General features: G+C 41.8%; 2 protein-coding genes across 2 annotated transcripts; one reads left to right on the top strand and one right to left on the bottom strand.

The window, feature by feature from the left end:
• The first annotated feature begins 3,985 nt into the window (after positions 1–3,985).
• Positions 3,986–6,616, top strand: arl14 (ADP-ribosylation factor-like 14). Its single transcript, XM_086043529.1, has one exon. It carries the CDS (start codon positions 4,013–4,015, stop codon positions 4,622–4,624), a length of 612 nt encoding a protein of 203 aa, XP_085899655.1. The 5' UTR covers positions 3,986–4,012; the 3' UTR covers positions 4,625–6,616.
• Positions 6,617–9,394: 2,778 nt separating this feature from the next.
• LOC147141241 (zona pellucida sperm-binding protein 3-like) lies at positions 9,395–12,958 on the bottom strand. Its single transcript, XM_086044068.1, has 8 exons — positions 12,390–12,958; positions 11,637–11,749; positions 11,139–11,242; positions 10,887–11,064; positions 10,683–10,800; positions 10,499–10,584; positions 10,192–10,427; positions 9,395–9,603 (listed from the first exon to the last, which is right to left on the bottom strand). The coding sequence occupies exons 1-8, from the start codon at positions 12,768–12,770 to the stop codon at positions 9,566–9,568; spliced, it is 1,254 nt and encodes a 417-aa protein (XP_085900194.1). The 5' UTR covers positions 12,771–12,958; the 3' UTR covers positions 9,395–9,565.
• Positions 12,959–13,081: the final 123 nt, after the last annotated feature.

Genomic DNA, 13,081 nt, shown 5'->3' with positions numbered 1-13,081 from the left:
TTGTCGTAAATAAAATAAGTAATATAAAACTGTTAGAAGAACAAAACATTTAACTCATGAATGCTCATAATGCATAACATTTGCATTACATCCTTTCACAATATTACCTGACCACTGGGCACAATTTTAAAATCCTTATTTTCCGTTTTCTGAACTCCGGATGCCATTTTGCTATAAGTTAGCATATATGAACTGTTAGCATGTTAGCAACTAAACCATGAAACACAATGTTAACTGGCTTTGTGTTTACTGAACTCAGCATGTTAATTTGATGTATAGCAGACAACTTGTTAGCATTTAAAATATTCTTTCAACATAGTAGGTGCCTGACCACTGGGCACAATGTTAAATCCTCGTCAATCTGCTTTTGTACTTTTTTCACTTAGGCGGCCGGATGCCAGCTTGCTTTAGAGATGTTCCGCCTTTCTGCTAAAAAATAGCAACATATCCCTCAATCCTATGCGGTCGACCATAAAAGTGGGCAACTTAGCCTTTTCAATGCGAACGCCGGTATCTGTTGAGTTAAATATTTACATTAGTTTACGCGATAAGAAGTGTTTAGTGGTCTTTGACAATCTTTGGAGGAGTCGCAGAGACCTCCGTACATGCAAAACTGGCATGTAAAATGATTAAACAATGAACGTCTGCTAGCTAAATGCTATCATACAGTAAAAGGCAGACATGCTAATATGAATTAGCACCGATGTTACGATGAATTATAAACTTCAAAAAACATGCAAGGAGCAGTCAAGGCTGTTGTATATTTATCTTCTTGTATGGTAACTATTAACGAGGACACAGGAAACAGCATGTCTGTATTTAAATGTAAAGTTCTCTCCAGAATGCTAACCGACAGCAACAGCTAGCGGTTAAAAGGAGGGGTTGACAACCAAAGTCGTTTTCGTCCTTCGCTTTTCTTCTGGGTGGGCGTCAAATCCCTGGTTTGTAATGATTTTTGGAGGTCTAAAGAAATCTATATGCTAGCATACCAACTGCTGAAATTTGAGCAATTCCCCTTTCAAAGTACTAGTATGCAGGTTTGACGCCAAAGAGTATAACAGTTCCACAAGGAAGGCACAACTTGCCATAAATCTTTGGCAAAAGTCAATTACAGATTTGCAACAGCTAGTAGACCTATTTAAAAATTCCACTGGAATTTTTCTTAAGACTGGCCTACTGTATACGATCGTATTACAGTAGAGCTTCCAGAAGGACAAATTAGTCTTTAGTTAGGATTGTAATTCCATCTACAGTAAGAAGAGCGGTGACATCAGCAGCGTGATGACTGTGCCTGCCTAGCGGTAAACAACATCAACAAGTGAAACCCAACTCCTCTTGATCAATGTGCGATCCTGCACGTCCAAGTGATGGCCTGCACCAGGTGCACACACTCAGAATAGTCCGGACCTGACCGCAAGTGTCTGGTGACCACAAAACCTACTGAGTCACAGTCACAGTTACAGTTACGTTGCTTAACGGGAACACTTCACTAAACGCGCCAGAGACGCACGGGCTGACTGGGTAAATAACGTGCACGGTGGTGGATTACAGATAAAATTGTGGATTTTCAGGCGTTTACATCAAAAATGGGTCAGCAAGGCTCCAAATCTCCATCAGAGGCGCGCGTGATTTTCCAGCGTGTGGCCACGGTGGATTTGTCTTCCAAGGCTGACGCGAGTTCTTCTCAAGGCCAGCTCGTATGCATCCAGAGGTCGCTCAGCCACCAGCCTGCGCAACGGCCACCGCCGGAGAGGCCGGCGGGCCGCTCACCTCGGAGCTACGGCCACCGGGACACCGCAGGGCTGGTGTACGTGCTGGACAACCCGACCGGCGGCGTGTGGGTGAAGCCGAGAGAGCAGTGGACGAGAACTTGAAACCAGACGCGACGTGAACGGAATTATTCTATTCAATCAAAAGTGAGGAATTACACAAATCCAGTAGTGTTGGCTTTTGGATTTGGCACCCCCAACAGGCGCCGATCGGCGCCCTTTTACGTGGAGCAGATCCACGATGATTGTCTCCCGGTCCACTTTGGAGTTGAGTGGACCGATGACGTTTATTGATTTAGCCACTTGACACATTCGTGCGCTCAATGCTGGACTTCATTGGGGAGAACGTGAGGAAGAGAAGTGAGTCATCAGATGGAAGAGAAAACTGTGCAGCTGTGTTCTTAGGAACCAAATAATACAGTGCAGTGTTCTATACGTGCATGGCATTTATACAAATTGAATGGGCTCGAATTACACAAAAGAGAAAATAAGGAGAAGCTACAGTGTCAAGGTAAACACCGTATGCATTTATTGTCTGTGGCATTGGTCTTCACTTTTTATCCATTTAATTTACTTTACTGTTTACGAGGGCACGTGATCGACAGAGAATGATATTGGGTTTGATTAAGGAATACCGAGTTGTTCGGAAAGTGTCCAGAAAAGGGTTAAATGGGCCTTATTTAAATGTCTTTTTCTTTCCAGGAGTAACTTGACTATGCTTTGTGGATGTGAAGTATTTGAAACATTTAAGATGTGATTAATTCTTTTTTGTAATACAGTTGAATGAGCCAACGGAGTGTTGTAAAAAGGTGATTTGTTCCAGGGCGTGGAGACTGGATGGTATTTCTTTCCTTATCACGTCACTACATGCCTACTCAGCTTGTTCCGAAATTAGTCAGAAGTCAAATGAGTCAAGTGATTTACAATGACTTGTGTACAATCAGGTTATACTTCTTCTCTAAGTTGACTCTGTTCACTTGTTTGTTTTGTTGCGCAACCAGAAATGCAGTAGATATTTCTTTATACTGCTATGACCCTTGACATGATTATTTAACAATAAATCTCTTCTTTATATTTTTTTGGCACTGCGTGACTGATGATCCGCTGATTGTTTTTGTGTTCGTTGCATACCACTGTTATGACATTTTTGAGCTATTATGTTTAATTTGTTTTCCGTATTTGCTCTATATTAGAAAAAAAAAAACATGTTATGGATATGTCTCTTTTTTTGGGACTTAAAGTGGAAGTCAACCCAAAATATATTTTTTCAAGAATATGTTCTATGCAGGACCGGCATTTTGATTAATATGAAATATTAGTTAAGCGGCAAAATCCACCCGTTTTTAGCCATCTCAGGGGGCGACCATTTTGTCACTTCTGTCGACTGAAAATGACATCACAGACGCCCAGGGCTCAGATAACGACCAATCACGGCTCACCTGTTTTGTGAAGCTGAGCTATGATTGGTCGTTATCTGAGCCCTGAGCAACTGTGGTGTCATTTTGAGTTGACAGATGGGACAAAATGGCCGCCCCCAGAGATGGCTAAAAACAGATTCCAAAAAAAAATATATTAATCAGAATGCTGTGTTTCAACTAGTGGGCCTGCACAGAACATTCTTAGAAAAATATGTTTGGGGTGACTTCCACTTTAATGGGCTACATCTGGGACCTGGCTGGAGCACTAATTTTGTGCCGTCTCCTGAGTCACTGTGAGTTGACAAAATCGCTTTGATGATATGCTCGAATTATGACACATCTTCACAAACACATTTTTGGAAAATGGAAACTACAATATGTTGGTAAACGACCAGATGGAAATACCAAATAAAAGCTACAACTTAACTTTTGTCTCATATTCATCTTTTGATCTGCAACCCAAATAACTTCAGAATACAACAAAAAAACAAAGGAATTGACCTTGCCCTTCCAGTATTTTGCAGTTATGGCAAACAGAAAGAATTCAACTTGTAAGTCAAGGCACCACATTGTCCAACATTGTTTGGGAACACCGCCACTTTCTCCTTTAAGGTATGCACATAGTTTAAGAAAATGACAGTCTCCTTTGTACCATCAGCTCAGTTAATAGTTGATTTATTAAAGTCATATATTAAGTCAGAAACACTCTCCACGGGGACACACCTTAAACGACATTTGAGCAGGTAAAATGTGAACGCCCACTCAGGAGAAAACGCCTTTATCACAGAGACTGTGTGAGTTACCTGGCTGGACTTGTACGACCGAATGGGGCAGCGGGGCTCCACACAACCCGAGGCCCGGGTCCTCATTCTGGGTCTGGACAACGCGGGCAAGTCAACCCTCCTGTACAGGATGAAACACAACAGGTTGGTCGGCACTGTCCCCACCATCGGTTTCAACGTGGAAATGTTCGACGTAAAGGGGAAAAAGAAGAACTTCGCTCTGACCGTGTGGGACGTGGGCGGCCAGGCGGAAATGCGCCGCCACTGGCGGACCTTCCACCAAGACACGGCAGCCGTCGTCTTCGTGGTGGACAGCGCGGACCGGGCCAGGGCGACGGAGGCCAAGCGGGAGCTCGAGAGCACCCTGAGGAGCGAGCAGCTCCGCGGACGTCCGCTCGCCGTGCTCGCCAACAAGCAGGACGTGGACGGCGCTATGACCGTGCCCGAAATCATAGACAAGTTTAACCTGCGGAGGATTTGCGGCGACAGGGACTGGTTCGTCCAGCCGTGCTCCGCGTCCGTGGGCTTCGGCCTGGAAGAGGCTCTCACGAGGATCGGCCACATGGTCAAACTCCCGTCGGAAACTTCGGCCAAGGTGAAGGACAACTTGAAAGACACCGTGAATTACATCAGAACTAAGTCTGGAAGGCACTGAATGTGGATTTGATTTTGGAATTTCGGATTCCTTCTCCCCACCCACCCACCGAAAAAAAAAAAACCCAACAACAATTCGTGTCATCAAAACTGACACAGTATGGTGGTTAGGTTGTACCAGAATTTATTTGAAGTGTGGTTTTGAAAAGTGGGCTATATCATGTTTAATGTCCAAAATGAACATTTCAACTATAACTTGGGCAGTATTTCAAAGGTAATGTAAATACTGTAATTTAAACGTCATAATACTTAACAAAAAAATGGCTACAGTTTTGAAATCTTAAAAAGTAAAAAAAAAAAAAAAAACTTGCATGATTACTTTATTCAGTTTAAATCAAATGCAATTACACTATAGTACACTAATGGACTGAAGTTTTGAAATCCTCCTTCATATAGTCATGTAATGAATATTGACACTATATTGTAGGTTAGACATTTCATTTGAATTGTGGTTTAGAGAAGCTGTCAATATTATTTAGTCCAATAATGGACAAATGTACTCGATTTTGTACAGGCAACTTAGTTTGAACTGTGGCAATGTTTCAAACAACTTTTCAGGAGACATTAAATGGATTGTAGTATTGTACTCTTATAGTCTAGCCCTAAGGAACAATGATACATACATTTCGTTTGAATTGTAGCATAGAAAATTTAGCAACATGAATCCCATGATAAAAACGTGCTCCATTAGCAATTTAATTGTGGCAATGTTTTAATCAAAACATGTTGTCAATACTTTCAATTAGTCATCTACGCGAGGGCTGTAGTTTTGAAATTTTAAAAGCCTACATAAATATTTTAGTCCCGTTTCCATCAAAATATGCAAATACACAGTACAACAATAATGGACTGCAGCTTTGAAATCTAAAGTCCTGATACTATACTGTACATTTAATTTGAATTATGGGTTGGAAATGTTACCAGAAATAATCCAAGAATTAACTTATACTCCATTTTGTAAACAACTTGATTGGAATTTTGGCAATGTTTCAACCACAACATTTACATATTAATTTACTATTAGACTAAATATAGACTGGAATGAAATGCTGTAATGAAACAATCGAAATCTATGTCTTATAAATGAAATGGATATGATGAAATACATTTCATTTCAATTTTGGTTTGAAATCAAGTTATAACTTGTTTAGCATGAATATCTTGCAACGCAATGTTTAAATATCACTTTTTATGCGGGGGGGGGGGGGAAAAATGTTTGTAAAATGCTGCATTCTCTCCAATGACAAGCAGTGGGTGTAGAATTTCAAGGGTTGAATGTGTACTAGACAACACACTGGATGTATAGTAAGGTTTTCACATTGTTTTTGACAAGTGTGATTTTGTCCAAGGTTCAGAACCAAGTAAGTGTACTGAAAGGCGTGGGAAAATACAAAGGCCATCCAGCGGGATGTATTGTGATAGTCTACATTTTCATTATTGTCATCATTTTAGATTTTATGTCAAATGAATGAATGTGTACTCATTGCTGAGATCATCAGATGGCTCTGAAGCTGTTTATTTAGATTGGTGGCATGTATATTTTACTGGGTCCCCACCAAAAAACATCCAGAAGCTCATTCCTTTCATCACAACTTACATTTCTGACCATGTTTTCCATTTGTCACACTGCCAAAACCAGCTAAAGTTAATTTGAAAATAAATAAAATAAAAAAATATGACAAACGGACCAAACAATGAGCTGGCCTTAAATTGAGTGGTTGTTATAAGTCACCGCTGACATCACTTGACTGTAACGTGATCCTTGTTATGCTGCAACACGCTGCAGACAAATACAGCAACAGTTCGCAATTCATTCCTGAAATTAGAGTAATAGACATACGTCAAGTGAAATGCACACAGAGGTGTTTAATTTTGATACACATTTCTGTGGTGGACGAAGGTTGGTTTGATGTTTTGGCATTTTGAGAAATGTGAAACAGAACCAACCAGAACCAGACCTATGATTTTATGTGAATAAATCTGGAAAATCTCATCACATTGAGGTAAAATGAACGTGTTTGTTACTACAAATTGTTTTTGTTATGCGATCAGGTAATGTGGCTGACTTGATTTTGTCTTAAGAAAAATCATCTGTTTGATTGTCAAAGTGTAATAGGCTATTTGTTATCGGGCTGTACTTGGTGATGTAGAAATTAGATTATACAGCTATTTTATTTTGCAAGGAAGAGGCTCAAAGTACAGTCAATATCTCAGTGCAATTCTTCACCCTGCTAGCAATTGCTACTCTGGTGCATCTACTAATTTGGCATTTAAGTTACTATAAAATAAATGCATTGAGGGTTTCACCCGTGATTTTGAGCACTATAACAGATAGGAAACTTAGTCATTAACAGTTTATTCCAGATCTGCTATCAGGTATGGTGAATTATTCATAAACATTAGCAAAAAGCCATTAAAGTCAGCTACTTATGGTACCTCATTAGGAATTGTTTTCTTGTTGACCGTATTCCTTCGAACTTCCAAATGTAATGCAAGTCTTTCTTTTAAAAAAAAAAAAACATTGGTCCTTGTCAAGTAGTTTGTCCCACAGAGGACTGAGGTTGTCCATACCGTACTGTCTCCTCATAAGTGGGAAGACGCTTGCACTGGTCGTACGTGGGCAGATGAGCCGCGGTTCCGCCGTCCGGGATGCTGTCCGGCGTGGAGCTCTCCACCAGCAGCTCCTGGGAAGTCGTGACGGCCGGTTGTCCGCCGTTGTCCGGGCTCAGCTGTCTGGACCGGGAACACAACACTCGCTGCACCAAGTAACCCAAAGCGAAGAGAAGAAGCATGATGAGAACGCCGGAGAGTTTGCGAGTGGCCATGGCGACGTGGTAGTAGGTCCCGTCCTCCGAAGGGTTGCAACAGGCGCTGGCGTTTCCGCGAAGGCAGCATTCCTGGTCGTCCCGGCAAAAAGCGGCTCCGCATCTCTGGCTGGAGTGCGTGGCGAGAACAGAACACACGGCGAGAACAACCAACAATCGGTATTGGTGGCAAAACATCGCTGTGGGTGGTTAAAATGAGCTGGCGGAGAGGCAGAATGCATCGGAGACGAGTCACTGGCGCATCCGGAGAGTCCACAGAGAAGCTCCTAGCTCGCTCTCACCATGTCCCCACTCGCATGTGCTCTGCAACACAAACTCAACCAGATTTATTATGCACTTAGTGAGCTCATTATAGCTTCTTGTGAATTGCAATCAAAAGCCTTACATGCGTGTTCATTTGCTATGAAAGTAAACAGGCGCCCTGGAAATCGACCGGTCATGTCCCGAGCACTGAAAGACAACGAATGATTTATCACAGGAGGGACAAAACAAGCTTCAGAATCACAGCCAGCGCTCCAAACACCCGCAGGAACTTTTAATGCAAGAGATGCTGACCATAAGTGAAGGAGATGCTCGTAAAAGTATTTGTGGCACACACTGAGAGCCCCCGTGGATAAAAAATTAATGGATTAAAAGCTCATCTACAAAAGTGGTCTTGTGTGGTAAAATGGTCCCTTGTGATGTGTTGCAGTTTTGGGGGGAATTAATACTTGAGATAGGCTGCTTGGTGCTTGTCAAGAGGGTTGTGCGAGTTTACACTACTAAAAATGAGAGATTTGGGGCTTTTGGGTGAAATTATAGGATGAATCTACGATTCTAGTCAAAACTTTGGAAACACCTTTGTATTCAAATGGTAAAAAAAAAAAAAGAAACAGGTCAAGAAATTCAAGCCGTTAAGTCTTGATAATGCACAGCTGTGAAGTGAAAGTCAGTCCAAGGTCATAAATCATCCGCATCATAAATCTTGCTGAGAAAATACCAAGATGTGCCAAGAAGTTATCTGGTCGAAAGGTGCCTGAAGATAACACATTTTTAACTTTTTTTTGATTACCGAATAATTCCATCACCATTTCATGTCAGTGACTTAAATACTAATCTAGGCTGCTTAATTTATATTCCACAAACACAAAATTAATCAGAATGCCGTGTTGCAACTAGTGGGCCTGCTGGGAACATGTTCTTGAAAAAAATACGTTTGGGTTGACTTCCGCTTTAACTCATTCCACAAACACAATTTTCAATCAGAATGTCATATTTAGACTAGTGGGGCTGCATAGAACATTTAGCAAAGAAATGTTTTGGGTTGACGTACACTTTAAGGGACCAAAAATGTAATTTTATTCATGCTTGAATAAATTTGATTCATCTGTCATCAGATTTCTTTTCTGCCAAATCAGAAAAGAGCCTAACAAAAAAAAAAAAAAAAAAAAATATCCAAAATGATTTAACAGTTCTATAAATTTAACACATTCAGAAATACCTTAAAATATTGCCATTTGAGGTTTTGACTTACACAGCACTGCACTTGGGCAAAATGTACAATATTGCCTAGAGGTCCACAGCTCACTGTTCATGTTTTGTCTCTAAAGCCAACCCTTCAATGCTTACATCAGGCACCTCTCACAACAAACAATCAATAATGTGACTACATGATGGGCATGTTGTGGGTGGTAATGGAAGGAAGTGCTCCTTAATAGCATCCCCCGCTCTATGCAGAACCGACGATATGTTGGATTGATCAGAGGATGCCGAAAGGGTTCACAGTACGATTGCGTATTTGAACAGAAAGAAATCCATTTGTTTTCTTGGGGCTAATGATGCTGAGTGCTTAGAAACCCAACGCTAATCAAATTGTTTACAAATGTCATTCTGAGTCCCCCGGACTGAAATACAGGAAGCTAGCGAAACAGTCGGTAAAGTGGGCTAAAAACGACAACATTCAGGGGTAGTGTAAAACATGTATTTTCGAGAGACAGAGAGGTTGTCACAAAACTACAATCACGTAGGCCTGTAAAGTGAAATTAAGAAATCAGTTTCCAGTGTGTGACATTCATCTTGGATTGTGCATCCACAACCAGGGTGGAGGTGCTGGTGAAAGTATCCTTAGTGACAGATGTCTATTCAACAGTAAGGGGCCCAAGCTGGATGATTCTCACTGTAAAACACACAAAGCATTAAAAAAAAAAAAAAAAAAAAAAAGTCAGTGACACTAAACCACAAGTTTAACTTTTAATCTGACATTCTTTAGTAGCGTCAACTGAATATCAAATGTTACAATCTCACCTTTAAAGGGAAATCAACCCAAACATTTTTTTTTGAAGAATATGGTCCCGGCCGGCCCACTAGTTGAAACGTGGAATTCTGATTAATGGTGCGTTTGTGCATTATGAGTTAATCAGCAAAATCCACCTGTTTAGTCATCTCAGGGGTGGCCATTTTGCCGTCTGATTACTGAAAATGACATCACAACTACCCAGGGCTCAGGTAAAGACCAATCACAGCTCGCCTGTCTTCTAAAGCTGAGCCGTGATTGGTCGTTACCTGAGCACTTGTGATGTCATTTTCAGTCGACAGAAGTGGCTAAAAACCGATGGATTAACTCTTATTCCAAAAACGCAATATTTATCAGAATGCTTTGTTTCAACTAGTGGGCTTGCATGGAACATATTGAAAAACAATATGTTTGGTTGACTTCCACTTTAAGCAGACTTGAGTCAAACTTTATTTCCTCTTTTGTTCTCACCTGATTTATAATCCGTTTGTCCATTCAGACCAGAAGAGGGCTGCTGAGATTTGTGGCTTTGCAACCTCTCAGGCCGGACGCGCAGAGAGCTAGTGGGTTGCTTGGGTTTATTCAGCGCAAAATTCCGCCCGGAATTTGCGTACAGCCCGGCGTCTGTCGCTGTGCTCATTTCTTTGGTGGTTTCCAGTGGATCGCAAGTTCTACAGTTTCCGTGTTCCCCGTCCACTGACCTCCATCTGTACATGGAGTCAAAACACGACGGTGCCGTTGACAGTTATGCCCGCAACAAGTGCTGCACTCAGATTACCTGTTGTCAATAAAAGAGCAGGCCCGGTGTTGAGAGCTGCCCGCAAATGAGTCCGGCACAGCCCTTAACCAGCAAGTGATGTAGACCTAAAAAAAAAATTAAAAAAAAAAAAATAAAAAAATAAAAAAAATCTGTGTAACCCCCTTTTGAGGTCTAAGGTAGAATTTTGTGGGGCAGTTATTACCTGACTGTTGGGCTGCTGGTGGAACCTGAATGCTTCGAGCTGAAGTTGAAGCGTGTGCCCCTCAAGCCTGGGCAGGAAGTGAGAGCTGGAGTTTGTATGGAAGGCATCAGTGAGACATCTGGTGGGGTGAACGTAAATCGAGGTGGGTTAGTCATTCTTATTCAGAGCTGCCAGATGATGCATTCCATACCTTTCAGCACTCACCCGTTTTTCTCAACAAAGTCATATCTTAAGGCAGCGTGGGGGTCTGGGCCGGCCGTTGCAGTGCAATGCTCCACGTAGACCCTCAAGGGCATGTGTTTGCGGACCGCGACGGACACCTCCAAGTGCATCGGTTCGCCCACGAAGTATGCATGTGAGCGTCTCTGAAAGACCCAGTTGTCTGAAACCAAAAAAAAAAAAAAAAAAACCTCAGTATAACAAATAAGACTGAAGACAAAATAGAATACAGTCCACCAGTCATGAGGCGCAGTTTGAAGTCGATGTGACTCTCAGCTGAGGCCAATGAGACGGAAGGGATCCAGGTGGGGTGCAGGGAAAGTCCACCCACAGAATACCTCCTGAAAACAGAATAGCTTAATCTCAATTTTACTCAATGATTTAAAAGTACATCCAATTTGTTAAGAACCAAACGCAGCGAGAATTAAGGATATCCACTTATAGGATCGTATAAATGTGTTTAACTCATTCACTGCCGGACATTTTCACACCCACTTTTACCTTAATGTTTGAAAAAAAAAATTCAAAATAAACTCCAGGGATTGAATGGCTGGATTGTGAAAAGACAACTAAATAAATCAATGGCAGGGAATGAATTAAAAGACCCTCTGTGAGCAAACAATGGCAGTGGCCTACAATGAAAACACATTTGACAATCCCCAATGTATGAGTAAGAAATCAAATCATGGCATTCAGACAAGACCTGAGTTTAAAAAAAAAAAAAAAAAAAATTACTTAGCAAAATGGCACTCGACCGGAATGGTTGCTCCGTCCAGTCGGTACAAGCCTTCAGATGGCTCAGGTGAGTAGACCAGCACATTTGAATAGATTATCTTGTCTTGTGTTGACTACAGGGATAGAAAATGGTTTTAGTAAGTCTTAAAGTCGGGGTTCATACCTTTTTGAACATAGACATTCAAGCACTTAGGGTCTAGTATTTCAATTAATACATAAATCAGGAATGGGCAAGTGTCAGCCTTAAAAGGTTTTGGGAAATGACTGAGCATGAAATATGTCTACCTCCTCCCGTCTTGGGCGATATGAGATGATAAAAAGATGAGGCCCTACGTGCAGGACCATATTTACTTCAATAAACAGTGTGACGTTTTTATGCCACGACACTCAATGTCGTGCTTTGTGAACATCACGGACATGTGGCCACATTAGAAGTAGCATTTATTTTAGTAAAGTTGCACTGAAGAAAAGTTATGCACCCCTCCAACATTTAAATTGCCAATCGCTGGAATACACACAATTATTCCACATTCACAATACATGATGCCATTAAAAGACCTAAACTAGCTAAAAGTGATTTAAAAAAAAAAAAAAATCTAAACAACTTTGGTTTGTCTCTAAAAAGCAATTTACACAAGCACTGTCAATAGCTGCTCAAGTTAAACTATGGAAGTCGAGATCGAGCAAAATGAAGAGATTAAAACGATTGAGGGGTTTTTAAATAACTTCAAAAAGCCCATTGTGTAGTCTTACCGACAGCCGAGTTCCACAGTCCATTAGGTCGGCCCATATGGTCAAAGTCTCGCCGTCACCCGTCGGTCGCGCACGGCATGACCCACTTCCACCCGCTGGATCGGAACCGAGGCGCAGATGTTCCGGCTCCACCAGAAGTCCCGTATTGAACAAGTCCGCCTGAAGCACGAGCTCCATAGCGTCCGAGTGACATCTTACAAGCACCGCTTTGGGCTGATCTTGCAGCTGCTGTGAAGGGACTTGAGATTTGACGGAAGGTGAAGGCACGCTAGGCCCGTGAGCTCCGCCATGGCCGTATGACACCAAGTGGTAGCGGCGGCTTTGTGTCAGAGTGAAAGCGGCGAAGAGGACGAAAAAGGTCCAACAAGGGGAGCGGTCCATTTTTAGGATGTAGTGGTTAAGTTAGCAAAAGTGTAGCTAAGCCTCACCACCGCTCCAGACAGTCTCTAGTCAACACCGATGTGCAACTATGCCGTCTAGGTGATGATGGCATTAAGCTATGTTCAGTCTCTTCTTCTCGTTTGGCGTTTATCGACTTTCATCACTAGAACTCCCGCCTTAATTTTACTCAATTGTCGTCAGGTGTGTGATCATATGGGGTAATTTCCGGTTCCGGTCACTACAGCTGCTATTTTAAAGCAATTAACGCGTGTTTTGCTTGATCTAAATGTATATTTACCCAGACTACGACG

This window comes from Filicampus tigris, chromosome 10 (genome assembly GCF_054856515.1).
Source record: "Filicampus tigris isolate MCC_2025a chromosome 10, RoL_Ftig_1.0, whole genome shotgun sequence".
NCBI classification, from domain to species: Eukaryota; Metazoa; Chordata; class Actinopteri; order Syngnathiformes; family Syngnathidae; genus Filicampus; species Filicampus tigris.
Note: the sequence above shows the minus strand (reverse complement) of the source record. Positions and strands in the feature narration are given on the sequence as shown.